Source organism: Jatropha curcas, chromosome 1, assembly GCF_041381405.1.
Source record: "Jatropha curcas cultivar XTBG-Jc1 chromosome 1, XTBG_Jcur_1.0, whole genome shotgun sequence".
NCBI classification, from domain to species: domain Eukaryota; kingdom Viridiplantae; phylum Streptophyta; class Magnoliopsida; order Malpighiales; family Euphorbiaceae; genus Jatropha; species Jatropha curcas.
Window position 1 is genome coordinate 30,612,707 of NC_143151.1, and position 27,546 is coordinate 30,640,252.

A 27,546-nucleotide genomic window follows, 5' to 3' on the forward strand; every position below is an offset into this window, starting at 1 on the left:
AGGGGCGTTCCGAGAATCGAACTCGGGACCTCTCGCACCCAAAGCGAGAATCATACCACTAGACCAAACGCCCAGCTTGTCTTGATTTGTGCTACTTATTCCTTTGGCGGAAACTAAGAAATCCAGGATGAGCTCGAACTAGAAAAACGTTACTATGCATAATTCTTTAGCAAACACTCCCTTAACTTGAATGCATTTAAGTTTGAACAATCAAAGACAACTCTTGTGCAAAACAATTTTTTTTGCACGAGTTCCCTTCATTTTCTTCTCGGCTTCAAATATCAATTGCAGGAAAATGCTAATACAAGTATTCAACAACAGCCAGAGAAAAGTAAAAGATCAAGTATAGCATACCCTCATCCCCAAATGAAGCAAGAAATAAGTAATATTTCTTACGAAATAAATTTCAAACTGTTGAATACATACTAGTTCAATGATAATACAACCCCAGAATATTTATCACTTCTCCTTTACTGGGGCAACTTCCCTGATCGAAACACCGCAAATTTATTAAATTTTGAGTAGGAAAACTCTATTCCATTCTCCGTCAACAATCCTTCAATCAATCTCTTATCCCTTTCAGGTTCTTTACTTTCACATTCAAGTTCATAACTTATCCCAAAATCATAAATAGTCTCATCAAGCTCCATTTTTAATCCTTTCCAATCAAACACTTGCCTTACATTCCTAAATCCACCTAAACAAACAAATTCTTCGTTCCCTTTGACTCCAAATTCCTCTCTAACTCTATCCATTATATTTGAGCTCTGCAACGATCTTAACCGCCATGGCTCAGCAACACACAAGCGTCCAATTTGTGGATCGAGAGGCTCTTCTTGTTCCTCCACGCGGCTGATTCCGTTGGACATTACGGGTTTGGCTTTGAGGGAGAGGACGCATTGAGAATCTAGATTGTAGAAACGGAGGCGGAGAGCTGCGAGGCTTGATGAGAGATGGGAGTTTTTGGTGTCGAAAAAGATGTTTTCTTGCATTAGGGTTTTGGTGTGGAAAGGAGAGAGGACTGTTGAGAGCTTTTGATGGGCGTTTAAATTTGGGAGACGAAGTTTCACTTCTACTTCCATGCTAAACAAGGATCTGCTTGTATTTAATTAGTAATATATTATAAAAAGATAGAAAATTTGATAAAGATAGAAAATTTGATGAAGATAGAATGATTGATGCTCTGTTGGGATGCCTAGAAAGCAAACGAAAAGAATGGAAAAGCTGACCTGAAGAATTGTAAATTACAATTAGGGCTCTTTTGCTTGCATTTACAAAGAACAGAGAGCATAATTAGCTAGTGACAGGGCAAGGCCAGTGCGAAAAGGGTTTCATAGAAACGGACTGCAGCAGGACGTGGCGGTGCTGCTGTGAAAGCAATGACGGCGGCGTAGGTACTGTTATACTGGTTCGGACACGGGTTTGGATCTGAAGTGGGTTATGTCAAACATATGGAGCAGGACGTATGGGCTGAGTGAGAAGATAGAGCTTGAATTTTTAGCCTCAAAAATAGAATGGGATAATAATAATAATGAGAATAAAACTAAGTATTAGTAATTAATTAATGATAAATGAAAATATTTATTTTAATATTGATTTATTTTAGAGAGCCCATCCACTTGAGGAAGTGTCATATAGCATAAAACATAAACTCTATGTATATATATGTAATGATTATAATTGTTTCAGGCTTTGTATTAATTACTGATCCAAATTATAATTTTAAAAACTCACAGGGAGCTAAGGGTTATTTAGTTCAAAATTGAAACTAGTCGAAAAATAATCGGGAATGGATTTCCTAATCCTATTGGAAAAATCACCGTCTCTCTCCGATACCAATAAAAGTTCTGAATCGATCACTGCACTTGCCTTTAACTCCCAATCACCTCTTCAAACGCTATTTCGTGTTTAAGGTTTTCTCTCGCTGTTGCCTACTTTACTAGTTCAAGTTTTAAAATTGAATTAGGGTTTCGACACTTATCTGATCCTGCATCTTTCCTTGGCGGTAAAAGAAGCCCCGAAGATATGGATATGGAGGAAGACGACTATCAGGAATATATTCCTGTTGCCAAACGCCGTGCAATTGAAGCACAAAAGATCCTACAAAGAAAAGGAAAATCTGCTTTGGAGGATGATTTTGAAAAATCAAAGCTAGCTGAAGCAAAGCCCAGTCTTCTCGTTAAAGCCTCTCAGCTTAAAAGGGACCAACCGGAAATAAGTCAAACGGAGCAGATAGTGCAGCAAGAGAAGGAAATGATAGAGCATTTATCAGATAGGAAAACCCTAATGTCTGTTCGTGAATTGGCTAAAGGAATTACGTATACTGAGCCTTTGTTAACTGGGTGGAAACCGCCGCTTCAGATTAGAAGAATGTCTAGAAAGCAGTGCGACGCAATTCGAAAACAATGGCATATTATAGTTGATGGGGAAGATATTCCTCCTCCAATAAAAAACTTTAGGGAAATGAGATTTCCTGAGCCGATTTTGAAGAAGTTAAAAGCTAAAGGAATTGTGCAGCCTACTCCCATTCAGGTTCAAGGACTTCCAGTTATCTTGACTGGGAGAGATATGATCGGAATAGCTTTTACAGGGTCTGGGAAGACACTTGTTTTTGTGCTGCCAATGATTATGATAGCTCTACAGGAGGAAATTATGATGCCTATTGCACCTGGAGAAGGACCCTTTGGATTGATCATATGTCCTTCCAGGGAACTAGCTAGACAGACTTATGAAGTAGTGGAACAGTTTTTGATTCCTATGAGGGAGGCTGGATATCCGGAGTTGAGGCCATTGCTTTGTATTGGTGGAGTGGATATGAGGTCACAGTTGGAGGTTGTGAAAAAAGGGGTTCATATTGTTGTTGCTACCCCTGGCAGATTGAAGGACATGCTAGCAAAGAAGAAAATGAATCTTGATAACTGCAGGTAACTCCATTACTTCTGTTACTATTAACCTGATTAATTATTATTATCTGCGGTTTCTAATTTATATTGCTAATGATGCTATAGTTGTGTATTTGCTGTGAGCCTTTTCCATATCAAAATATGTCAGTGATGTGGGCTTTTTTATTTTATCCTCTTATGAAACCTGTTTAAAAATTCATATGGAGAACTGCTTGGATGAATGGCCTTTCTGAATTCTTTTTATGTGGTTTTGTTAGTCGACCTGGTGAATATTCTATGCAACTAAATATAGTGATTGTCTTTTCACCAATTGTTCTTAGTTTAAGTCTGGGGACTATGGAGCCTTGTTCTTGAGTTGTAACTGTGAAGCATGAGAGTGATAAGAGAGATTTTTGTTCTTCACTAAATTCACTTTAGTCGTTGTATGTATTACACAATATGTTGAGTCTCTTTTCACAACTGAAATGATCATCCTTGTCAATGACAGATTTGACAATGTCACAAATACTTATTCACCTCAGCCAGTGGTGAGCTGCACCCTTTCCTTTAGTTATTGATGGATTATTTATTCATAGCTGCACCTTAGCAAATATGGAATGATGGAGGACTCTTATCACCCAATTGGACTAATTCTTTGCTAGTTGGTCAATGATTTTCTCAGATTTCTCCATGAGCCTTAAAATCTGTCTAGTAAGATTTAGTGTTTGAAATATGGATACGTCCTACCAATGTTGTAGGTAACTTGTTTGATTGCAGGTGTAAGTGAAAAGATCTTGTGCTGCATTTATGATGTTCTTTTTTTTAATAAGTTCTCTTCCGTTGTTGTTAGTATATTCTATAACATTGTTTTGTTGACATACGTGATGACACCCCTATTTTTTAGTTTTTGAAGGAAGTATGCTTTTCTGCTAGTGTACATTGCAAACTACTTTATTGATATAGAAAGTTATTGACAGTATTGTTTCCTTTACAGGTATTTGACATTGGATGAGGCTGACAGGTTAGTGGATTTGGGCTTTGAGGATGACATTAGGGAAGTCTTTGACCACTTTAAAGCTCAAAGGCAGACTCTTCTTTTCTCTGCCACCATGCCCACCAAAATTCAGAACTTTGCTAGAAGCGCTTTGGTAAAACCCGTTACAGTCAATGTTGGACGGGCCGGTGCTGCAAACCTTGATGTGATCCAGGAGGTTGAGTATGTAAAACAGGAGGCAAAGATTGTTTACCTTCTTGAGTGCCTACAGAAGACCCCACCTCCTGTTTTGATATTTTGTGAGAACAAGGCTGATGTGGATGACATTCATGAATATCTTCTCCTGAAGGGAGTCGAGGCTGTGGCCATTCATGGAGGCAAAGACCAAGAAGAGAGAGAATATGCAATTATGTCCTTCAAAGCAGGCAAGAAAGATGTCTTGGTTGCAACCGATGTCGCCTCAAAGGGTTTGGACTTTCCTGATATCCAACATGTTATAAACTATGATATGCCTGCAGAAATTGAAAATTATGTTCATAGAATTGGACGAACTGGAAGGTGTGGTAAGACAGGAATTGCAACTACCTTTATAAACAAAAACCAGAGTGAAACAACACTTCTCGATTTGAAGCACCTATTGCAAGAAGCAAAACAGAGGATTCCACCTGTCCTTGCTGAGTTACAAGATCTAAATGCGGATGGAGAAACTATTACTAATGCAAGCGGAGTTAAGGGCTGTGCTTATTGTGGTGGGCTTGGTCACCGTATCCGTGATTGTCCTAAGTTGGAACATCAAAGATCCCAGCAGCTTGCAAACTCCAGAAGGGATTACTTTGGTTCTGGAGGGTATAGAGGAGAAATCTAATTAATTTCCAGTCTTCACTTGATCTAGTATGCAAGTTTTTCTACCTTGTTTCTCCTCAAGTCTTTTAATGGAACTATTGGGTATTGAGTAAATTTTGTGCTTTGGAATACATGAATGTAATATAAGATGCCTGTTCAGATTTTAATTTGCGATTATTTTTATGACCTTACATGTCTCATCCAATATGATCAAACATGCTTTGCTTGAATTATTGTATGGTTGTACAGTTGAACATTTCTTGTGATGCTAGGACCAAGGAAAACTCGAATTGAACCGAATCTATGAATGTGATTTTATTTGGTTTGATTTAGACAGTTATACTGGAATATATACATACTACAAATATGTTTTTTATATATGGCAAATATTTAATTTACACCCTTCTTTTTCTAACAATAAAATAAAACTATATTTATCTATTCAATTATACATTAATTTTTATATTTTAATTCTTCACTAGGTCATTAATTAAGTTGTTTCATTGATATATAATTTAAATGTTAATTTGTCTCCACATTTATTGTTAAAAAAAATATAATGAATTATGTTATCCATGAATAATCTTATACTTATACCTCTTTTTGGAATAAATGAATTATATAATAATTTTATGAAATTCATTTAGAAATTTAAACTTGTGTTTGGAATAAAAAGAAAAAAATATTTATTCTACAAATTAAATTTTATAAAATAGAATATAGTAACTAAACTAAATTCTAGTGAGATAGATGCAATTTCCAAATAAATTTTGTAAAACTACAATCTAAATTTTTTATGCAAATTATCCAATCTTCTAGCATTTTAAAACTATTAAATTAAAGTTATTCTAGAAAATAAAAGTAAATAAATTTTCAATTCTAAATTTATTTCAAATATGAAAATTTTATTTATAAATGAATTTGATATATAATTTATTTATAAATGAATTCATATTTTAAAATTTTATATTAAATGAAGTGTTAGACTTCTCATAAAACAATTATATAATTTGTCTAAGCAATGCATAATTATAATTTAATTGCTATCCAATATATACCAATTGATACAAAGAAAATTTTCATTCAAAAATTGCAATGTATTATCTATCATTTTAAAGTTCAGACAAATATATATACATAATGGTTTAGTTCATTATCCAACCAATAGTTTGATTTTTAAATTTTACAAATTGAACCAAATTAACAATTCATTACAACTGCAATTTTGGATCGATTTGGGCGATTTATGAATACCCCTAATTATGGATATTAATATTTAGAAATGGAGGGTGCAACATCTACGAAAATGTTCTACTCATACCTGAATTTGATAATTAATTCAGTATCCGTATTCATTCCAAAATCCAAACTTATTTAAAATTTAATTGTATTAAAACAAATCTGTTTGTAATTTTAATTAATAATCCTAAAAAAATTTATATTTATATTTTATTTAATAATATTTATAATTTAATTACCAATTGTTTTGTATTTAATTACTTATTTATATAAAAAGGGTTCAATAAGTATATAATCAGGTACATTAGACAGAGTATCTGAAAATTCCCTACAGTTTGCAGTTTGTTGCCAGATTCTTATTAAAATTAAGATTAGAATAGATCAGATTGGATTTTCATTTCAGAAATAGCAAGATTAAGGTTCGATTTGTTTGCAAATTAATCATTGAAAGAAAGAAAACAAGAACAAAATAGTGTTTCTTGAAATATTTAGAGCTGCCATCTTACAAACATTTACTGTATAACAGTCTTATAGATGATTATAAATTAAATAGGTATAACTTTCTATATCTATTATAAATGATCTCATATCAAAAGTATTGGGAAACCAATTTATTGTATAAAGTATTTTGACTTCAATTCTTCATAAATCCAATCAAGAAAGCAGCACAGTGTGTAGGACCAAACTTTGTCATTCTTCAGGAGCTTCCTTTAATGTCAAAACATCTCTTCTTTTTTGGTCCCTGCTGGTGACAGTGCCTACTTCCTGTTTCAATACAATATGCCACATTATTTTGTTAAGCATTTCTGTACAAGAAAGTGAATTTAGGAAGACATATATATGATTACCTCAGGAGGCAAGCCCGTTAAGGATCCACGAAAGCCTTTCTCTCCGTCTACTGAATTTTCAAGCTCAAGGTAATGATATATTGTCTGAAACTGCTGAAATATCTCATTCACCATTTTTTTCTTTTCTTCTACATGGTCCAAAAATTCTAGCCTCATTAATTTGCTTTCTTCTTCAAGAAACTCCAATCGCGCTTTCAGCTGTTCAATTTCGATACCCTGCAAAATCTGTTCTCCTTCACAAGAATTAACATAAACCTTACCTCTTGAAGGACTTACTAGTGACATTTTTGCTACTTCATTTGAACTTGAAGCTCTTGAATCTGTTAATAGTTTCCTGCCGTTGCTCACTCTATGCATTTGAGGTGTTTTCTCTTCTTTCATTGCAGCTTCTGCACCAGTAAAATCCCCAGAAATTTCAACAGCTTCAACTTTGAGCTTGTTGCTATTTGCATTATCCTTCGAATTCTTGACTACCAAAAGATTCTTTAACGGAGAAAAAACATCCAACTCAAGTAAGGAAATTTGCAGTTCCTTCTGATGCAGAATTTCTTCAAGTTTTTGCAGGGCATAAAAAATTTCATTACTAGGTTTACTGGAACGTTGTTGGTGTTCCATATTACCTACCGAGAAACAGCAAAACAAGATATATACTAACTTAAATAACCACGGAAGGCAAACAAGAAACAACAAACCGCTAAACTTATAACAAACCCAAGAAAATAAAGAGAAGAAAACATAAGAATAAAGATTCAGGAAATGATGGTTGCTTGCCTGATAAAAGAGCAGTGCTGAAGGAAATAGAGAACATGTTTGGAGATCTTGCTTCTCTGCAAAGAGAGTGTTAGATAGATCAGAAGCGAATGGTTCAGTGTCCAAAAGAACATGCAACTTATAACATCTTTGTCAGAGAGAAAGGTGCTTGTTTCATGGGAAATTACCAGGCAGTTGCCAAGAAAATAACTTCTCAAGAATGTCTTTTTTATTGCTGGTAGGTGATTGAAGCTTCACCTTAACAGAATAGCAATTTAAGAACTGTATAGCCACTTAGCAGCAATATTTTTTGGCTCCTTACTATATTTAGGAGGCAAAATTTGTCTCCATTAGATCAAAGACTCCATAGAATTCTTCAACTCGAAGCAAACTGGTAGTTGTGTAAGTACGAATAAAACAGTATAGTTCATTATGGTCTACCATAAAATCAATCCTTCCTCTTATCCCTAGCAAGAAAGCAGTAGGACCCAACAAACCCTTTAAAACAAGGTTTTCAGACCCATCCTCCACTATCCATCCAATCATTATTCAGTGCAGAGGGTTAAGGGTTAAAAGGTCAACTGCAGTTCAATTATAATTTAATTAAAACACATAATAAGTAAAATAATTTAAAACTAATAACTTTTATTAAAAATCGTATATATGGTTTAAAATGAATTAAAATTAATAGTTTATTAAAATTAAAAATATTATAATAATTAAGTTTTACTATAATAATAGTTTTAGCGAATAATTGAAAATAATATTATATTATAATATTTTAAGTAAAGTAAAATAAGAGAAAAATATTGAATATAAGAAGAAAAAAAACATTTTATAAGATAAAAAAAATTACATTATTAGTACTTTTATTGGCAACGTAAATGTTAAATAAAGATTGACATAATAATTAAAAGAAAATATAACTTTTAGAAAATATTAAAAAAAAAATTGTTTTAAGTAATTTAACATAACAATATATATATATATATATATATATATATATATATATATATATATATATATATATATATATATATATATATATATATATATATATATATATATACACATTGGTGGTTAATACTTTGGAGACGTATTTAGAGTTTAGGTTAGCCGCAAAAAACAATTCTGAAATAAATTTCATTTTATTAATTATTAACTTAAACCTCGGTTAAACCGGTTGAACCAGCTAAACTGGAGCAAATTTAGTCAGCTGCTAAACTTATCCGGTTCATTTGGTCAACCATCGGGTTTGAACATTTTCAAGTAATTGACAAACCCAAACCAAAAGCCTTATTGGTTAAACTGAACGGTCCGTCGGGTCTGAAAACCATGCTTTAAAATTATTTGATGTGCTGTTGTCCCAAGCCCCGCCATTTAACAAACTGCCACAGATCAAATAGATACAGGAAATGGGAGAAGAGTAGAGAAATTTGCTAAATCATAAGCTTCCCAAACTCAAAAATTGCAGAGAAGATAGACCATTACGAACAAGCTAAATTTTTATTGCATGCACAAGTTGCTTGTTCTTCATATTTCCTTTGAGAATATAAACAGAAAAAGAAAATCAGTACAGGTGTATCTGCTATCAATTTCACTAATGAAGCATTTTTACAGTAGGCACAATAAAGGGTCGTTTCTCCAGGTGCTCGTTTGCAACTGAAGTATGGAAGACTGCCAGGTTAGATTAGTCAACCGGAACTTCAACCTCCATTTTTAGGCCAGAATTTCTAAAAACCTACGTCACATGCAAAGCGATGATCAGAAACATATCCATAAGTATCTTGAAAAAATCTAAACAAAAATAAATTAGTACAACCATGTTAAAGCACATTCAGTAGGGTATACGATTATCTGCATTGTATCAAAACCAGGGGATAAACTTGTAAAAGGAAAAGTTGAAGCTAAGCCATTACAGGGATACTCGAGTAATTCTAGCCAGTAATCACCTGGGATTGGTCCATCTAGAGTATTAAAGAGTGCAAAACTATCTTCAAGCAAATTTGCTCTCAAATAAATGGCACAAGAAACTAGTTGAATCAGCTGGTTGATGTGAAGATTTATCAAGGTTCTTGGCCCTACGCTACTGAGTGCTTCAATCCATTTGGTGATACACAATACTCTAATAGATTTCAAATGACTTGCGAATTTTTAGGGTCTGCAAATATCTAAAAGGAAAATAGCATTCTGCATCTCTTTTGGTGATAGAATAATAGGTGTTGCTATTCTCTTGAATTATCCTATCCTTCGGCAAATAAAATGACCACCAGTATCACAACTTTTATCCATAGGAGGAACTCCTGAATCTAGACCCACTTGGCAGTCTCACCCTTTAAAGGTACAAGAAGAACTGTTGCATACTTGTTCTTTCATGCAGCTGTGTGGGCTCTCATTTCTTCCTAAACATTCCACTTCACCACCAGTCAAAGCTAGTAATTGATTTAGTGCAATTTTTGACTTAACAATGCAATCAGAGACGTAATCATGTCTCTCTTCAAGCCTCTCCTTTTACCAGAGCTTATATTAGTAATTTGCATTGAGAAAAGGAAGCCACATAATTAAATCGACAGCGAAAAAAGACAAAACAAAGCACCTTAATAAAGTCATCCAGCATTAAATAAGATTCCCTTGAGTAACCTGCCTCCTTCAAAACTTGACACAGAACTTGCTGCAAGACAAAGAACAGAAAGTACAAAGAATTTAGTTTGCTTCTCTAAAATCTAAAGAAATAGAGAACCAAATGGAAATTTAGTAAGACAAGGAGCTGACAAACGCTAAGTTATCATAGCTAGTAGAGACAGAAACTAAATAGTGATTAGTGCCTCTGAAGAGGGTAATGCAGGTGAATATTATTGTATAGACAGATATGAAATCAACTCTTATGGAAGGATTACATTAACTACATTGTTAATCCCTTGTAGGTTGTGACAACTAATGTCAGTATTCATATGAAAACTTTCTTACAAATAACAAGGTAATTTGTCCTTCAAATGATTCCATATTACTGCAGGAGCTACAGATGTCACTCATATCCTTGTTTCTTACAACCATTTTATCCTGAGTTAGTAGGATCAATAATGAAACAAATTTTTTCTTTTTGTACCTCTCTTTGCGTATCAGACATGAAAGAACCAGACAAATCTTGAAGCACTTCTAATATGTCGTTGAAAGACACTTTTCCATTACCATCTGAGTCAAATACCTTGAAAATAACTGAGGCATAGAGATATACCATATTAGTACAGCATCAAAAACATCATAAGCTGTCAGTTCCACAAAAGAAAACATTAGAAATACTCTCAATTAATGCAAATACAACTTAAGAATTACAAGAATTTTTCCAGCACTGACAGTATAGACAGCATGATTACTAATCACAAGAAAAAACATTTCAAAACGAATGATAAGCAATAAAAGAAATGCTATGCATCAAAACCAATGTCATGATTGACCATATAATTCCAATCACTACCATGTCATTCTTTTGTTTTCCCATTACCAACTTTTCTTTTACACACATAGTTCAAATTCATTAATGCAGCCCTTTCTTTTCTATGAACAACGAACAAACTTTCAACAACCTTACTGCTAAAATTACACTACCAAGTTCATTGCAGGTAATTGAAGAATTCAAAAACATCAAAACACCACAGTATTACCCTGGCATTAACAGTGTGATCATTATCATTCTAGGTAATCTTATGAAAGCAATATACATTGCTCATTTTAGTTTCCTATTTCTGTCCTGCATCTTTATTTAATTGACAATATAACCTTTTCAATTACCAGCTTGATCAATATCATTACGGGTCAAAAAAACCCAATATACCAAATGGCACATTCGAATCTCCAGTTCATCTAAACACATTTGACCCCGAAATAAAAATGAAAGTGGGATCTTCCATGAATGTTAGGTCGAAAACCCAATAACCCAAATGCCACAATCAAATCTCCAATTCATCTAAACAAATTAGATCCTAAAATAAAAGTAGAAGTGGATCTTCCATTTAGAACACCCATTAGCAAAGCCCATAAATGAGTCTCCATTTGTTTTCTGCAATGGTCATGACACATCTAAAAAGTACTTATTTTCCTTCACATTTATTCAAGCTAATGCAAGAAATTGACAACCATTTCTAGTAGTAAATGTCATATTGTCAGACTAATACTTACGTCCTATTTTCTGTTCCACAGTTGCTTTAGTGCTAAACGCAGATAAGAAGGCCACAAAATCTTTGAAGTTCAAACCATCCACCATTTTGAGTAGTCTCTGCAAGAACTCACAGAATTTGTGCTCTCAACTTATCATAAACTGAAATCATTCAGAATTCCACAAAGAATACAAAATCAACACAAAAAATTACCTGGGATAATGGATTCATTGCAAACTCAGGCACTGATAAGAATTCATCAGCTGAGATAAATCCTTTTGCATTTCGATCTAGCTGACAAAATCTTTGATACAATGACACGATTTCTTGCTGGGAGACTAAGTTAGACAACGCAAAACCACAAAAATGAATAAGAACTAAAATCAAAATAACATGAGATAACAGAAAGTACCGTAGAAAGGAAAGAGATTGAAGAGAATAGCATACATAGATTATGGCAGTGTCGTTGAACCTCTTCTATATCGTATTGAGTAAGCATTGACGAGGCGTTCCCCATTTGCTAACACACTCTACAAACCTGAACCATAAAAATAACAAATGCCACCCATTAATTATTTAATAAAAATAACCGACACCCATCACTCAAAACACGAAATAAAAAGCTTCCTGAAAATTTGAGGGAATCACTAGATACAACTAATATCATTAATTGACCTCAAACAAACATGGAGATAAATTGTTTCTACAAAAAACTAAAAGACAACACATTTACAGTTATCAATTACCAAAAGCTGCTGGAAAGCAAAATAAGCTTTGTTATTTCCAATTCCAATCTTATAATTCTACTGTCACCCACATCAACAGAAGTTCAGAGCTACTGAGCTCAGCTTAAAATAGAGTATAATAATTCATTAACAATAATCAGCATAAAACATCAGAAGCATAAAAGGTATTCACTTCACCATCGCTTTCACAATTTTTTAAGAGGAAACGAGAAGTTCAAGAGATAGAAATTAGAAATGACAAACCTGAAACTTTTAGAGCTGATCGGGAGATGATTGGCTCTAGGATGTGATGAAAGTGGAGCAATATAAAACAAAGGCGTTCACTTTGCCATCATCGGAATTCGGAATCAGCAGAAGAGACGCAATATCGGTTTTTGTTTATTAATGCGACGCAAAAATTAATGTTGGCCGAATTTTTTGGTTACCCTACTATACCTGTTGAGCGTATCAATTTCCATGAGTTGGCAGTTCCACAGCCATTGATCATTTGATGGTGGATAGTCTATGTGGAGCCTTGCGTTTGGATTAGTTGGGCCTGGAGAAGCTGAAGTAACAATTCCTATGGACCTATGGTTATATTGATTAATGATTGTGATTGGACATACTGGGCCAAATTCCCATTTAATTTATTATAAATGAGAAACTGTAAAAAAAAAAATATATATATATATATATATATATATATATAAGTATCTAAGTAGTACTTTAATTGGAAAAATAGATTTATACACAAATTAGAAATATAGATTTTCATAACTTTTTTATTTCTTACCTTCCCAAAATATGGTTTAGCAGTCTGCCCCTCATTTTAAGATAACTCCAATTTAACACTCAATTAACTTGAAAATTATAATTTTTTTTCTTTTGTTTAACTATTTAAAAAGTAAAATTAAAGTTATATTAAAAAAAAAACTAAAATTAAAGTTTATGACAGAAGAAATCTTAATGATTTCAAAATTGCTTATATGGCATTTTTTTTTTTTTTAATTATTTTTTATTTAATTAGCTAATTTCAAAAAAAAATTATAAAACTCTTCATTTTTTTTTTTTTTCAGTAATTAACCATCAAATACTCCTGTTTGATTAGTACGCTGATATTTTATCTTTGAAACTTGGCTGTTTTGTTTGTTTCAATTATTAAGTCTGTTATTAGTGATATTATATGGTCATTCTCTATCACACTTTCTCCTCTACACCAACAAAAATATCTGCCACGCATGACATTAGCCCACCTGTTTCAGATCACTCAAGGCCGAATAAGCCAATCTTCTTCATGTCCTTAGATGCCTAAAACAAAGTTGATCTACTTCAAAGTTATCTTTTAATAGCTCTTGGCTCATTTTGGCTTCGACAGAAGATTACAAATGCACTTATGAAGTCATAAAGCAATTGGCTTTTGACATAAATAGACAAAAAAAAAAAAAAAAAAAAAAAAATTGTATATTCTTATCTTATACTTATTACCAGTCACCTTGAATCAGCAATTAACTCTCCTGGCAGCCTGATCTTTGCTTCATCGACGAACATGGCCGATATTTCCATTCTTCCTGCTCAAGTTTTGCTAGCAAAGCGTGTCCAGGAAATGGTCCTCAACGGTGAAGAACCACAACCGCCTTATATATGTAGAGATGATCCTACAGATCATGAAGATGTTTCTGTCCCACCAGATCCACTTCCTGTCATAGACCTAAGCCTCATCGCTTCTTTGGAAACATCCACTGCTCAAGAAGAACTGCAGAAGCTTAAGTCAGCCCTTTGCTCATGGGGTTGTTTTCAGGTACAAAACTCTAAACTCCCAGTTCCGTGCAAAAAAAGTAAATTCTTCAAGCATTCTAATCAATTTCTGGGTTTCAGGCAATAGGCCATGGGATTCCAAAATCATTTCTAGACGAGATTCGACAAGTAGCAAGGGAATTCTTTGAACAACCCATGGAAGGGAAGAAAAAATATGCTAAAGGGGTTGACGAGTTTGAAGGCTATGGAGCAGACCCTGTCCCTGCAGAAGGCCAGTCACTTGACTGGTCTGATCGTCTATTTCTCGATGTATACCCAGAGGATCGGAGGAAACCCAAATTCTGGCCAGAAAATCCAAAATCTTTCAGGTTTACACCCTGCTCCTTTATGTGTATTGATTGTTGGAACATATACAAGGTGACTCGAGACATTTAAAATGTTGGCCTTAATAATCGTCAGAAACAAATACAGGTCACTCTTGTTTCTTATGTTAATAGGCGTCAGAGCAATTAGAGCAACATTCAATAAAGGGAGGATCCAAAATCTTCTGTATAAATCAGCATCCTAACTAAAGACCTTGACACACAATTTTAAAGAGCAGACATATCAATGCGAGACTAGAATATAATTTATTCTTCAGTAAGAAATAGTAAAATAACTTTATGACAGGAAATAACCAGCTTGATAAGTTGGAAAAATGACATGTTCTATGAAACTGATCCTTTTCTTTCTCAAAATGAGGTTTAAGTGGTTTCAGATTCATTTTTCTTTTCTTCTCAAATTTTCCTGCGCCATAAAACAGATTTCACATTCAAATATTAATTCTGCAATTTTAGTTTGTTCATGATTATTCCCCAATTATGCAGGGAAGTGTTACAAGACTACACTACAAAGATGAGAATGCTAACAGAGGTCACTTCAAAAGCCATGGCCAAGTCATTGAATTTAGAGGAAAGTTGCTTCCTGGATCAATTCGGACAAAAAGCACCTCTACAAGCAAGGTTTAATTACTATTCCTGTTGTCAGAGACCTGATCTTGTGCTTGGCTTAAAAGCCCACTCAGACGGATCAGGGTATACCATTATCTTACAGGATGATGTTGGAGGCCTGCAAATCCTTAAAGACAAGAACTGGATCACAGCACCTGCAATTTCAGATGCCCTCCTAATCCTAATGGGTGATCAAATGCAGGTAGGGTTTGCAGTTGATACGTTTTATTATATGATACCGTCACATGCAACAAACATACCCCTAGAGTGAAAATTTCGATTCAGCAATGTTTTTGCCTGTGCAACCTTCATTACCTACATGAAAATATGAAGAATCACTTACATATGGTTTAAATATTGAATTTTAGGTTACAAAATTTAAGAATCTATTGATAGTTTCACGTCACACCTTTATGGTTTCATATATATTGGCAGATAATGACTAATGGAATGTTCAAGAGCCCAGTACACAGAGTTTTGACCAACTCAGAGAAGGAGAGGATTTCAATAGCTGTCTTCTACACACCTGAACCCAACAAAGAGATTGGACCTGAAGAAGGATTAGTCAATGTCGAAAGACCAAGAAAGTTCAAGAAGATGAAAGATTATGCTGATGTACACTGGGAATACTACCAGCAGGGAAAGAGGGCACTTCATGTAGCAGCTGTTTAGAGCTGTTCTGTTGCAAGAAACGTTGCCTGTAGCGAAGTGCGAGATGTTATATTAGTTGGTACTTGTTTGTGTTGTTTGGCCTATCTTTATGGTTCCTAATATCCATTCTGACTGCCTCTCTTTATTTCCCCATTATTAGGATGCACAAGAACACATTTCTATTAATGCAACCAAAAGCACCAAAAGACAAAGCTGAAGTTAGAAGGTAGCTTTGTTAACAAACAGCCTTAAAAATTGCTAAACGTACTACAAGATAGAAAGGGACATAAACAAAACACAGTTAACCGGTGTAAACAAGTGAACTCCAATAGACCATAAAGGCTCATCTAAACTCTCAGATTTGCATTTAACAGTCACCACGTATGATAATAATTCCCATGCCAAATATTTGGTCTGCAATTCTTGAAATAGCCATACAGAACTGCTGGCATCAGTCCCCATTTTAGGACCAGACGTCTTAGAAAGCACAAGAAGCCAAATGATACTAAAGATACCAAGGGAAGTTCACAACTAATATTAATGCCACATTGTATGGCTATCCTTAGCCCCACCCAATACCTTACCATAAATTGGCTCCCATATCCCAGGAATTTCTATAGTCTTCTTCAAACATTGAGTGAACCAATGCTATTGAACTCTTTGAAAGCCAAATAACATGTAACCAAATCCCAGAGACAAGTTTCACAAACTCCAAGATAATAACAGCTAGAAGTTTAATGAGATGCGTTTTTGTATCTCATAATAAATCCATGTCAATTCCAAAAGAAAGTGTGTACATAAAATGCCTTTGGATAGGATGCAAAAGGTAAGAAAAACCAAGGACAGATGCAATAGTAATCCCTTTTTCCCCACAATTATCTTTTCTCTTCACCAGAAGACTGAAAGCATTTTGATCTGAACATAAGGTCACTGGAGCATGCAATCACATGGTATTGAACCAAGTATGAATTCATCAAGTATATCAAGGAAAATTCTGTTCCCAAATCCCCCAGTCATGGGAACTGTAAAGAAACTAATGCTCCATCCAAAGAAAAATAAGGCTTAAAGAGACTTCTGACCATAATTTAACTACAGAACCATCAAAAGCATAGGAAAGCACTAAAAGAGAGGCACCATCGCCAAAAGTAAAGCTCTATAAGCTTTGTGATAAAGCCACTTTCATTAGCCTGGGGTTATCAGATTGTTCTTCTCCATGCCATTCCATTTCTTTTAATCTTGTATTGATTCATTTGGTTAATTATTATTTGAATGGAGAGTAGTTTTGCATTCAAACAAGTGCAATAGTGATGAGCATAGCCTAACTATCTGGCATTTGTCTGATTAGTAGAACGCAAAAAGTGTAATCCAAACAAATAAATTAAGAATTCTCATACAATAAAAAAATTTAACAAGATCCTTCAACTATCCCAAAGAGACAAATTGGGATTCAAAGTAGTTGAATCCGGCTATTGAATCCATGGGCTTTAACATGGAAGTGAGGCAAGAGAACTTATAATTTAGCATTATCAAACGAAGGATGTTAACTAGAATCTACAATTACTAAAGGTGATTCAAAATAAAATTTCAGATACAACAGCAGATTCGGTGGTTCAAAATCCTTCATTCATTGGGAGTGAAAGAAGTTCTTTTTTATAGTTTTTGGTAACTTAGCTCCAATAATAGCATTTGGAACAAATTAGCTAGGAACACAGCAATTGAATGGTTCAACATCAAGGGAATTTATCTTAATCAACTAATGGAAATCCAACCCAAAAATATAGCCAACACAACAGACATAGCAAACATGATAAGTGGCAACTAGAAGACAATTTTACAGTTAAAGACTTCCAATAATGGTGTTTACTAACATCATATTCTTGCTATGTTTCATCAATTTAGACTAATTTGTAATGAATAATCTCCATTGCTTACATGATTACATGTCATTTATTAATAATAAGAACTTTATTCCAGGTTCAAACTCTGGATTCATATAGTTACATCCACCTTTAAAGGCTGGACATGCATCCTATCAATATGTGTACAATACCATTGCTAGCTTTAAACAAAAGACTGAGAAAATTTTTTTAAAATATTATGAACCTCTATGGATCACTCTCCTGACAACAACATAATCTAATTAGCTGACAGAAACAAAAAAGCTAAAATGCAGAATATTCATGTTATTCATTGCATATGCAAACTCTCAAGCTTAAAAAAACTATTACAGGGAAAATTCATCAGTAAATTAAGGTCTTCAACAATTTGCATTGCAATTTCACTCAAATATGGGACAGCTACAACTAACTTAACTTAATAAAAACGCAGAAATCAGAGCTAATCAACAAATTCCTAAACTAACTCATTAACAAATAAATAGAAATTCCCATACCATAAACACAGTCCATTTATGTCGAAGATTTTTCTTCTTTCATCGCATCTGAATGAGGTTCCAAAGGTGCACCATTATGGAGCAACTTCTGCATCCTGGGCTGCTGCCCCAAACTCTCTGCTGTCCCAAACAACTGCCTCCTATAAACTTGATGCAATTTCCCAAACAACTCCTTTTTAATTGCCTCAAATGCCATATCCAACCTTTCCAATTGTTCCATAGCATTCTTATTATACATAAACAACCCGTAATACAACTCAAAACTATCCCCAGCTGTATTTTCCACCAAATTCAACAAAGTCTCATACCCTTTGGTATTAATTGGTGAGGACTCCAAACCAAACTTCTCCAACACCCTCCCCATGGTGTGAGTCACAAATTGTGACCCTGCTGCATACCTATCATGCTCTGCACATGTCATTTCCACCATCCTACATCCTTCTCTAGCGAAAATATCAAGAAACTTCTCACACCTACTTAATCTATCCTCTCCATCACCAATTCGAACTTTATCATACACAAAAGGCAAACCAACCCATGAATTTTTCCCACTTTCAGGCCCAAACATGGGATGGGTACACAATATATCAAACTCAAAAGGCAAATACTTCAACAAAACATTCTTAGCAAATTCTTTAACAGATAAAACATCTACAACGAGGGTACTACGTTTCAACCTTTGAAAAGGTAAAGACTTTAGCACCTCTTCTGTAGAAAGAATTGAAGTGCACAAGATCAAAACTTCCGGATGGCTTTCGCAGAGATCATGCGGGTTTGTATACAATGTAACGCCGAGCTTTTTAGCAGCATCACTGTAATTGGTACGAGAGTAAGCGAGAAGGGTGTGACCCTGACGAGAAAGGGTTTTGGCAAGGAATTGGCCGAAGTTGCCGAATCCAATAATGGCGATCTTTAGACATTGGGACTTGAGGTGTTGAGATTGGAGCTGGGACTCATAATCGTACGGCTGAGCAGCGTCGATGCAGCGTATGTGGAGAGGGAAAGGAAGGAGACGGAGATTGGATGGTTTAGCGAGATTGAGAGGTAAAGGGAGAGAAATGGAGTGGAAAGAAGAGGAAAGAAATGGAGAGAAACGGAGGGGGAGGAAAGAAGAAGTTGAGACTTTCATAGAAGAGAATTGAAGCATTGTTGTTGAGAAAGGGAGAGTCGAGAGAAAGCTCAGCGTTTGAATGGGGAGATGCAGGACAGAACTCACAGGCAGGGGGAGAGAGAGAGAGACAGAAATATCAAATGACGGTGCATTTGATGAGCAATAGGAAAATTAATTTTATTTCAATATTCCCTTTTATTTTCTTAGTAATATTAATGACTTGATTCTGTTTTTCATTATCATAGGAAAATTATAACGCATTTAATATAAATTAATAGTATATGAATGTAATCTGAGCCTAAACTTTAAAAAATAAAAAAAAAAATATTTTCTTTGAATGGTTAAATTTAACAGAATTGACTCGATAGAATCGCATTTAACCTCTAAATAATATATACATGAATTTAATTCATTTATATTCCAATCGAGTTAAGTTCAATCTAAACTCTTTTAAAATGAATCTTTCAATTACCTATAAATAGATTGTCTAATCACACAAGTTAAAACGTAATTTGGCTAGGAGTTTTAACTTTGTGCATTATGTGAAGGAGATTCAAAAATGGAGATGAAAGGAAAATAGCTCGAAATGGAAATTCTCTCTGATTGGGACAGCGAAAAAAAGGAATGGGAATGTTACGCAGGTATTGACATTTAGTTACCATCCTGAAATCTAATTCCTAATTACGCTAATAGGATAGTTACAATCAATATAATCTAAAATCAATGGACTATCGAATCTAAATAATAATTAACCTAAATTTAAACATTGCAACATTAATAGTTGAAAATGAAATGGATGGAAAAAAAATACCCTTTTCATATTAATCATAGCATATTCTTCATTCTTTTTAAATGAATGTATAATCACATAAATTAAATAAGATTAGAAATAATTAATTGGATAGAACACTCAATACAAGTTTATGAGAGAAAAACATTTCAAATGGTAGAGATAACCCTATAATTATTTATAGAGAAATTATTTTTAAACATACGATAAAAAAAAAAAAAAAAAAAAAAAAAAAAAAAAGTGTATACACTATAGATTTATCGTATTAATTCGACTGGTTAAGAAACAATACATAAAATTGTTAAATTCCATCTCAATGCCAATTTCTCCCATGCTCGAATTCTACATTCTATAAATTCCATATCAACCATAATATAACATTATATCAGTCCAAACGAACTCTTCACTGTTTACCCACAACCTTGTTAGTTATTGTCCTGAAGAAAAGAGAGAATTTTAATTAAATAAACCACTCAGAAGTCAAAAATTTCAGGGCACCATACTTCAATCCAGTCCAAAACGAAACGAAATCCCATCTAGGAAGGGAGAAGGGTAATGATACAAAATTTTAAAAGTGAATTTGTTTCAAAACTACAGAGTAAAGGTAATAAATTCTCGCTCTCCTTAAGACATTACACATGACTGACCCTTTGCATTGCATAGAATGACTTGTATCTTCCCATCACTCTAACCATCTTTTAATTATCATCATCGTCGGCCCATCAAAACTAGTATTTTCACTAAACTAAAGAAGCTAAATTGAAAATCTCATGAAAAGGGAGAAAATATAAGCACAAAAGTAGAATGAAGGTGAATGTGAATTCTACAAGAAGGCCACGTCCTGTCAGTCCCTGTGTGTTCGTCATTATCCCCTCCCTTCTAGAATATCTTGAAAAGAAGGCCACCATGGGTGGCAAAGAAGGGAGCAAAGACGAGAGACTCCACAGCCATGAGCTTGATCAGGATATTGAGAGATGGGCCTGAGGTGTCCTTAAGTGGGTCTCCGATGGTGTCTCCAATCACAGCTGCTTTATGTGGCTCAGAACCCTTAGGGCCCAGCGTCCTTGCATGCTCTGAAGCACCAGCCTGACAATAGCAACCCATAGATATTATTTAATATTTCATTTCCGCATAATCCTGACAATAAAACAGTAGATGCAGTCATTTTGGTATACCTCAATGTATTTCTTGGCATTATCCCATGCACCGCCAGTATTAGATGCAGAAATTGCTATCTGTTAAAACCAAGCACCATAAAGAAAGGAGTCAGAACATACCAAATTGAATGAATCGTTTATTGACCAAATTCAGTCATCTATCCGGAGTTGAAGTATCATTTTCAAAATTATTTCATTACCTGAACACCTGAAACAAGGGAACCAGCCAGAACGCCAGAAAGAGTCTCGACACCAAAGAAGGTTCCAACAATAAGTGGTGTCAGCATGACAAGAGCGCCTGGTGGAATCATCTCTTTGATGGATGCATCAGTAGAGATCTTGACACAGGTAGCATAATCAGGCTTGGTGGTACCCTCCATGAGACCAGGAATGGTGTTGAACTGCCTGCGAACCTCCTCAACCATTTTTAAAGCTGCACTTCCCACACTCTTCATGGTCATGGCAGAGAACCAGTATGGAAGCATAGCACCAACAATAAGACCAATGAAGACCTTTGGTGTCAACACATCAACAGTTGAAATAGAAGCACGGCTCACAAAAGCACCAAATAAAGCCAAGGACACGAGAGCAGCAGATCCAATAGCAAATCCCTGTAAACAAATGAGAAATTATAAACATTAAAAATACTGAGGTCTGAGAACGAAACAGCATACTTCCTCTAAAAAACAAGTCATTAATGAAAGAATAAAAAGAAACAACAACAAATACATGTTATTTAGTTTTTGATTCATAGAAGATATTCAGGCTTCAACAACCACTTTTTTATCTTGCTTAACACAACAATATCATGCCAGCTCTCTTAGTTCCACACTGCTTTTGAAGTTCAAAAGCAGGACTATAACTTAGGAGTACTCATAGCATCAAATACGACTCTCATGTGTACTCTGAAAGGGATATAATGATACCTTCCCAATGGCAGCAGTAGTGTTCCCAGCTGCATCAAGAGCATCAGTTCGTTCACGAATTCGGTGACTCATGCCAGCCATCTCAGCAATGCCTCCAGCATTGTCACTGATGGGACCATAAGCATCAATGGCTAGTCCAGTGGCAATGGTGCTTAACATTCCAAGGGCAGCCACAGCAATGCCATACATGGCTGCAAAACTAAAACTAACAAAAATGCTAACTGCAATGGCAAAAATTGGGATGATCACAGATTTGTATCCCAAGGCAAGGCCAAAGATGACATTAGTGGCAGCTCCAGTCCTGCAGGAGTCGGCAACATCTTGCACAGGGCTGCAGACATAAATACAAGCTTGTCATTAAAATACTCATGGACCATTAAGAGATCTATTCAAATGACATTATTATTTTTCACCTGTATGCATTACTAGTATAGTACTCGGTAACAAATCCAATAACAAGTCCAGCCCATAGACCAACAGCCACACATAAGAACAGCTGCCTGCAAATGAAAATCATGATATTAGTAGTACCAGAATTTTATATAAATACACACTCAACAATATAGAAGACAGAACTAGGGTAACTATTCGGAAATAATTAAATTCACTGTCTAGTATTGATGATCATGACATGTTATAAACCAAAAAAAAAACAAAAATCTACCATGACAAACCCAAATGCCAGATACCAGCTAGAATTCAAGTAAACCAGGAACGTATAGATGCCAAACACAAAACAAGACAGTTTTACTTGTATTTAAAGAAATATAACAAGTCCAGCAGCATGGAGCAATTTAAAGAATTTAGACACTGCAAGTGACATGCAAAGCATTGTTAATAATGCAAATGGTGCAACTGTCTAGCGAACTCAAGAACCAAACAGATACATAACTGACTGAGGTTAACCAGAAGAAGGCAAGAAAAGATCAAGTAGTAGGTTTGATGCTTTACAACCTTTCTAACTGCTAAAATTGCCTGTGTATATAAGGGCAGGCATGTAACTTTTTTATCAGCTAGCTGAAACAACAAACAAGTATTCACCACAAACTGGCATTTAAAAACAATGGGAGATTTTCAAATAACTTGTAAAATAGCAGATCCCCTGAACCAAAACATGTGCCACATCATGAAACAAAAACTTTAAACATGTTTGTGTACCACAAAATAGTCGTGCAAAACTCACCAGTTCTTAACAACCTTCTGAGTACCAAAATTGAAAATTGTGAAAGATGAAGGCAAGCCAATCCATGTTACAATTGCAATACCCACAGTCATCAGAATAGTGGAAATAATGAGTTGCTTCTTCAGTGCAGGTTCAATTTCCTTTACAGCCTTGATTTCGAAGAAATCGGTGGCAAAGAGGGTTGTAATCAAACAAACAAGGATACCCACAGAACTAATAAGCAGAGGATATAGCATGGCAGTGAACTCATGGTTGATGCCAAAGGAGGAGATGGAGGCAACAACAAGGGCAGCACAAGACGACTCAGCATATGAACCAAAAAGATCAGACCCCATACCCGCAATATCTCCCACATTGTCACCGACATTATCAGCAATGACCTGTACATAGATAATTGAATATGGTAAGCAAAATCCAAAAGGTATGTCAAAAAATTATGTTCACAGGAAGCAGCAATGCTTACAGCTGGGTTTCTTGGATCATCTTCTGGAATGTTTCTTTCAACCTTGCCGACGAGATCAGCACCAACATCAGCAGCTTTGGTGTAGATACCACCACCAACCCTTCCAAAGAGAGCCATGGAAGATCCCCCAAGACCATACCCAGTAATAGATTCAAAAAGGCCCTCCCAGTCATCCCCGTAGTACAGCTTGAAGAGATTTATAGCAATGTAAAGAAACAAGAGACCATTTGCAGCAAGAAGAAATCCCATCACAGCACCAGACCTAAATGCAGTAATAAAAGCCTTGCCAACACCCTTTCTTGCTTCCAAGGTTGTTCTTGCATTGGCATAGGTGGCAATTTTCATCCCTAGGAAACCAGAAAGAACTGAGGTGATAGCACCAAGTAAAAATGAAACAGTGCTGAATACTGCAGTAGCAAGTGCTGGTTTGCACGTCTTCTGTGAATCATAAGTACAAGGCCTGCTCTTTGTGCTGAATCCCTCAACAGAACCCAGGAAAACAAAGATCAGAATTGCAAAAGCAACCATGAATACCCCAACATACTGATATTCGGTGAACAGAAAAGATGTAGCACCTGCGACATCCATACATCCATAAATTTAATATGAACACAAATAAATTACATGCTTGAACAAGAATAATGCCAATTAGCAACAGAGAGATTACATTAGTGACAAAGATGGAAGAATAAGACGAGCAATGGCATTTAATTAAAAATTACAATCACAATTACTGGCAGAAAGGAAAAAGTAGTAGTAGGCACAGAATTAGAGGAAGTTAAGATGGGTAGAAATAAAAAAACAGAACTAATATCTAATACGAATGTAAAATGTGTCTGTAAGCGGTACAAGCACAAAATTAATGGTAATAACAACAGAGAATCAAGCAGCGATCAAGCAAGGGAATGGAAGTAGACGAAAGAAGAAATATATGGAGTATTTAATAACAAAGTATAAGAGTGCAAGATGGCCGTTAGTAGTTGAGATGGTGCAAATGATTTTTACAATTGCTTAGGAGAAGGTCCATTTTTATAAAGCTTTTGATACAAAGTTTCACATCCCATACTACACTTTTCTATGGACAAAGTTGCCTCTACCCAGTTGGCATTATTATGAGGGATTCTTACCCACAAAGATACCATTTATTGCAGCAAACAAGGTTGGCAGTCAACACAACAGGCCGTTTCTTTTTTTTTTCCCCCCAGAAAATACAAATTAATATCTTTACACCATACTAAGATACAGCAGTACTCTATTAACATTGAGTAATCTTCCTTATCACAAAACATCTGAGCAAGTATGACAAAGAACTAGGAAAAAAAATGTAAGTTACACATAAAACAAAAAATAGCAGATCAATAGAACGACAGCATAATCAGACCATCAAAGAAAATGACATCTTCAATGCTTGAAGCAACATCACAACCTAAAATGCCATGAAAGAGAGTCTGGTAAAATATTTTTAGAAGTAAAGGAGCACTGACAAATTAAATTTCTTGACATAAGCTTTATTTGGCAGCAAAGAATGTAAAACAAGCAAAATGAGGAGAGAACCAAGGGGAAAAGGAAAACATATGATTTTCCTTCCCAATGCCCATTAAGATGAATGGCTAAAAGCCTGTAACAACATGCAGTTAGCTACCGAGCCAGCCCCATGGATTCACATATTAACTAATATTCCTTATTTACATGTGCAGTAAGAATATTATACCACTAATATCAAAACTGCCAGTAAAAATAATTTGAATAGGACAAAATAATTGCTCTTACACAGCTATATCAAAAATGCCAACAAAATTAATTTGAATAAGACAAAATAATAACTCCTAGTAATGAATATAAGGTTAACCCAGAATCATAATCACAAAACAAAAGGAAAAAAAAAAAAAAAAAAAAAAAACAGTAATACTATTTCCATAATTGCACGGAGATCTACGCATATATAATATTGTTATCCCCACAAAGAATTAAAGATTAGTTTTATAATTTGATATTTTCTTCTTCATAGTCAATATGTGAAAGAGATTCTTCATCAAGTAGACAGGGTCCACGTGCTGCACACGTGGAATGCATACACCAGTGAAAGTAACACGCAAAAGCCACACATCCTTATAGACATAAGACAAAACTATTATGCAAGTGGTAATAATCATACCAAATAGAGCTGTATTACAAAATATTATCATTTTTCATTCTAAAACACGATTTCAAGATGAACCAAATATACAAAGATAAAAACATGACTTTAAAAGAAAGTCATAAAAAAGGCAAAAGGCAGATCTAAACAACGCAAAATATTTGCAGTAGAAAAAAGAGCTAGACACCCGAACTAAAACCAGTGAAAAACCTGAAATGGCCTCTGAAACTGAAATAATCAATACCAATGTAGTTTCAAAGAAGCAAGAGCAGCGCATCTTAAAACTAATAGATTTCTTCATGGTAGAAAAAGTTTAAATTTTGATATCTTTAATATTTTTTTAAAAGCTACAAAAATCTGAATACAAGATTTAATTTGCACTATAAACAAGAGAAAGAAAAAGTTACGTTGCCTTCCATTTTCCTTTATTTTGTCAGGAACCAAAGCCAAATTTCACTTGGATAGACCATATAATAACATAAAAGAGAAAAAGAAAATGGACTACTGAGCAACGATTTTCCTGGCCACAAAAATGAAGCAAAGCTAAAAAATTTCAGCATAAAAATACAGAAATATCAAGTTCTAACCTCTCAAAACTACCTATAGCTTTCACCTTAAAACAACAGAATATCAACAGAGCTTCACCAAATGAGTACGAAAAAAGCTCAAGCTTATAAATTTAAGCACAAACATAAACAATTTGAACAGAGAAAAGAAAAACATGAACCACCAGATCTAAAACCAAAACTCAAAGATCTAAACTTGTTTATACCTTCAGAGATTGCACTCTGTATTTCGGCGCATTTGGTGACTACGCTGTGGTCATTTAGACCTTCCTCTTCTTCAATCAAGTAATCATTGTAGCCATTCTTGTTGGCACCGCCCGGCGCGTGGCGTTCCGACGTGAGTGTCACGCGCGAGACTAGGTACCACTGGATTAACGAGAAAACGATGCCAACCACCGCACATACTGGCACCAGTATCTCCGTACCTAGCTCCGACAGCAGTGCGGATCCCATCCTCCTTGCCTGAACCCTACAACAACTCTCCGGTTACCGAGCGCCGGAAAATGATTCTACAGAGATGAAGCCTTTCTTAGGAGAGTGTGAGAAGGAGCGGAGATCTTCGGCGTGGTTTGAGTGATTTATTTATATCAGACGAGTATAGCTTTCGGGAAAGTAAGGAATTATTTGTTGTGATTTAGCCTATTTTATTTAGATGCATGACGACCGTTAATATTATCGCAAATTTCATCACGTAGTAATTGACGGTGATTTTTCACAAGCAACGTCGCATGATTATTGGATCAGTGGATATTAGGGAATAAAAGGAAAGGAACAATATATTTCCGATTATTTAAAATATTAAAAAAATGAGGGAAAGATAGGATGCGGTCGGGCATTTTAATTTCACTTTGTATCCGTGATAGTGACCGTTAAATTCTTACAGATGTCGGACGACGCAAGAAGTTGGATGGATGATAGGTGATTTGGGTATAGCTTAAGAGCAGTGGGAATCTGTTGATGGAACAGGAGTAGTGGATAACGATAGCGCGTA

At 35.0% G+C, this 27,546-nt stretch overlaps 7 protein-coding genes, 1 non-coding gene and 1 pseudogene across 10 annotated transcripts; 3 read left to right on the forward strand and 6 right to left on the reverse strand.

The window, feature by feature from the left end:
• The window catches only part of LOC149499359 (DEAD-box ATP-dependent RNA helicase 35 pseudogene), a 753-nt pseudogene extending 404 nt beyond the window's left edge, over positions 1 to 349 (forward strand).
• TRNAP-UGG (transfer RNA proline (anticodon UGG)) lies at positions 2 to 73 on the reverse strand. The gene has a single exon. It is a non-coding gene; the product is annotated as a tRNA-Pro (tRNA).
• Positions 350 to 367: 18 nt separating the features above from the next.
• LOC105634807 (triphosphate tunnel metalloenzyme 3) lies at positions 368 to 1,532 on the reverse strand. Its single transcript, XM_012217728.4, has 2 exons — positions 1,230 to 1,532; positions 368 to 1,095 (listed from the first exon to the last, which is right to left on the reverse strand). The coding sequence occupies exons 1-2, from the start codon at positions 1,289 to 1,291 to the stop codon at positions 471 to 473; spliced, it is 687 nt and encodes a 228-aa protein (XP_012073118.1). The 5' UTR covers positions 1,292 to 1,532; the 3' UTR covers positions 368 to 470.
• A 232-nt stretch (positions 1,533 to 1,764) lies between these two features.
• Positions 1,765 to 4,886, forward strand: LOC105634808 (DEAD-box ATP-dependent RNA helicase 35). The gene is made up of 2 exons (XM_012217730.4): positions 1,765 to 2,924; positions 3,877 to 4,886. Exons 1-2 carry the CDS (start codon positions 2,026 to 2,028, stop codon positions 4,739 to 4,741), a joined length of 1,764 nt encoding a protein of 587 aa, XP_012073120.1. The 5' UTR covers positions 1,765 to 2,025; the 3' UTR covers positions 4,742 to 4,886.
• A 1,516-nt stretch (positions 4,887 to 6,402) lies between these two features.
• Positions 6,403 to 7,941, reverse strand: LOC105634809 (uncharacterized). Of its 2 annotated transcripts, XM_012217731.4 has the most exons (4): positions 7,745 to 7,941; positions 7,578 to 7,633; positions 6,807 to 7,426; positions 6,403 to 6,723 (listed from the first exon to the last, which is right to left on the reverse strand). In XM_012217731.4, exons 2-4 carry the CDS (start codon positions 7,612 to 7,614, stop codon positions 6,649 to 6,651), a joined length of 732 nt encoding a protein of 243 aa, XP_012073121.1. In that variant the 5' UTR covers positions 7,615 to 7,633; positions 7,745 to 7,941; the 3' UTR covers positions 6,403 to 6,648. The 2 variants fall into 2 exon arrangements, with proteins under 2 accessions (XP_012073121.1, XP_037491842.1); XM_037635914.2 differs by lacking the exon at positions 7,745 to 7,941 and having other exon boundaries at positions 7,578 to 7,736.
• Positions 7,942 to 9,043: 1,102 nt separating this feature from the next.
• LOC105634810 (Calcium-binding EF-hand family protein) lies at positions 9,044 to 12,848 on the reverse strand. Its single transcript, XM_012217732.4, has 7 exons — positions 12,700 to 12,848; positions 12,158 to 12,248; positions 11,924 to 12,048; positions 11,733 to 11,829; positions 10,663 to 10,772; positions 10,153 to 10,227; positions 9,044 to 9,297 (listed from the first exon to the last, which is right to left on the reverse strand). The coding sequence occupies exons 2-7, from the start codon at positions 12,225 to 12,227 to the stop codon at positions 9,247 to 9,249; spliced, it is 528 nt and encodes a 175-aa protein (XP_012073122.1). The 5' UTR covers positions 12,228 to 12,248; positions 12,700 to 12,848; the 3' UTR covers positions 9,044 to 9,246.
• An 846-nt stretch (positions 12,849 to 13,694) lies between these two features.
• On the forward strand, positions 13,695 to 15,983 carry LOC105634815 (protein LATERAL BRANCHING OXIDOREDUCTASE 1). Its single transcript, XM_012217735.4, has 4 exons — positions 13,695 to 14,233; positions 14,311 to 14,558; positions 15,057 to 15,381; positions 15,615 to 15,983. Exons 1-4 carry the CDS (start codon positions 13,982 to 13,984, stop codon positions 15,849 to 15,851), a joined length of 1,062 nt encoding a protein of 353 aa, XP_012073125.1. The 5' UTR covers positions 13,695 to 13,981; the 3' UTR covers positions 15,852 to 15,983.
• On the reverse strand, positions 14,994 to 19,497 carry LOC105634814 (prephenate dehydrogenase family protein). Of its 2 annotated transcripts, XR_016321747.1 has the most exons (3): positions 18,223 to 19,496; positions 15,589 to 16,009; positions 14,994 to 15,494 (listed from the first exon to the last, which is right to left on the reverse strand). XR_016321747.1 is itself a non-coding variant. In XM_037636049.2 (2 exons), exon 1 carries the CDS (start codon positions 19,367 to 19,369, stop codon positions 18,239 to 18,241), a length of 1,131 nt encoding a protein of 376 aa, XP_037491977.1. In that variant the 5' UTR covers positions 19,370 to 19,497; the 3' UTR covers positions 14,994 to 15,494; positions 18,223 to 18,238. The 2 variants fall into 2 exon arrangements, 1 of the variants encoding a protein (XP_037491977.1); XM_037636049.2 differs by lacking the exon at positions 15,589 to 16,009 and having other exon boundaries at positions 18,223 to 19,497.
• Positions 19,498 to 20,645: 1,148 nt separating this feature from the next.
• Positions 20,646 to 27,314, reverse strand: LOC105634813 (pyrophosphate-energized vacuolar membrane proton pump). Its single transcript, XM_012217733.4, has 8 exons — positions 26,762 to 27,314; positions 23,853 to 24,427; positions 23,390 to 23,769; positions 22,620 to 22,706; positions 22,207 to 22,537; positions 21,481 to 21,891; positions 21,299 to 21,358; positions 20,646 to 21,209 (listed from the first exon to the last, which is right to left on the reverse strand). Exons 1-8 carry the CDS (start codon positions 27,006 to 27,008, stop codon positions 21,003 to 21,005), a joined length of 2,298 nt encoding a protein of 765 aa, XP_012073123.1. The 5' UTR covers positions 27,009 to 27,314; the 3' UTR covers positions 20,646 to 21,002.
• Positions 27,315 to 27,546: the final 232 nt, after the last annotated feature.

Coding starts and splice junctions, on each gene's coding strand:
- LOC105634809 (XM_012217731.4), bottom strand. CDS start 7,614: ATGTTCTCTATTTCCTTCAGCACTGCTCTTTTATCAG. Junction 7,427..7,577: donor CAGCACTGCTCTTTTATCAG/GCAAGCAACCAT, acceptor GTTTCTCGGTAG/GTAATATGGAACACCAACAA. Junction 6,724..6,806: donor TAACGGGCTTGCCTCCTGAG/GTAATCATATAT, acceptor GTATTGAAACAG/GAAGTAGGCACTGTCACCAG.
- LOC105634815 (XM_012217735.4), top strand. CDS start 13,982: ATGGCCGATATTTCCATTCTTCCTGCTCAAGTTTTGCTAGCAAAGCGT. Junction 14,234..14,310: donor GCTCATGGGGTTGTTTTCAG/GTACAAAACTCT, acceptor TCTGGGTTTCAG/GCAATAGGCCATGGGATTCC. Junction 15,382..15,614: donor TAATGGGTGATCAAATGCAG/GTAGGGTTTGCA, acceptor ATATATTGGCAG/ATAATGACTAATGGAATGTT.
- LOC105634810 (XM_012217732.4), bottom strand. CDS start 12,227: ATGGGGAACGCCTCGTCAATGCTTACTCAATACGATATAGAAGAGGTT. Junction 10,773..11,732: donor TGTGGAACAGAAAATAGGAC/GTAAGTATTAGT, acceptor TCTATGCCTCAG/TTATTTTCAAGGTATTTGAC. Junction 10,228..10,662: donor TGTCTGATACGCAAAGAGAG/GTACAAAAAGAA, acceptor TTTGTCTTGCAG/CAAGTTCTGTGTCAAGTTTT.
- LOC105634808 (XM_012217730.4), top strand. CDS start 2,026: ATGGATATGGAGGAAGACGACTATCAGGAATATATTCCTGTTGCCAAA. Junction 2,925..3,876: donor ATGAATCTTGATAACTGCAG/GTAACTCCATTA, acceptor TTTCCTTTACAG/GTATTTGACATTGGATGAGG.
- LOC105634807 (XM_012217728.4), bottom strand. CDS start 1,291: ATGCTCTCTGTTCTTTGTAAATGCAAGCAAAAGAGCCCTAATTGTAAT. Junction 1,096..1,229: donor TGTAATTTACAATTCTTCAG/GTCAGCTTTTCC, acceptor AAATACAAGCAG/ATCCTTGTTTAGCATGGAAG.
- LOC105634814 (XM_037636049.2), bottom strand. CDS start 19,369: ATGCTTCAATTCTCTTCTATGAAAGTCTCAACTTCTTCTTTCCTCCCC.
- LOC105634813 (XM_012217733.4), bottom strand. CDS start 27,008: ATGGGATCCGCACTGCTGTCGGAGCTAGGTACGGAGATACTGGTGCCA. Junction 23,770..23,852: donor ATGATCCAAGAAACCCAGCT/GTAAGCATTGCT, acceptor ATCTATGTACAG/GTCATTGCTGATAATGTCGG. Junction 21,892..22,206: donor CTACTGCTGCCATTGGGAAG/GTATCATTATAT, acceptor ATTTGTTTACAG/GGATTTGCTATTGGATCTGC.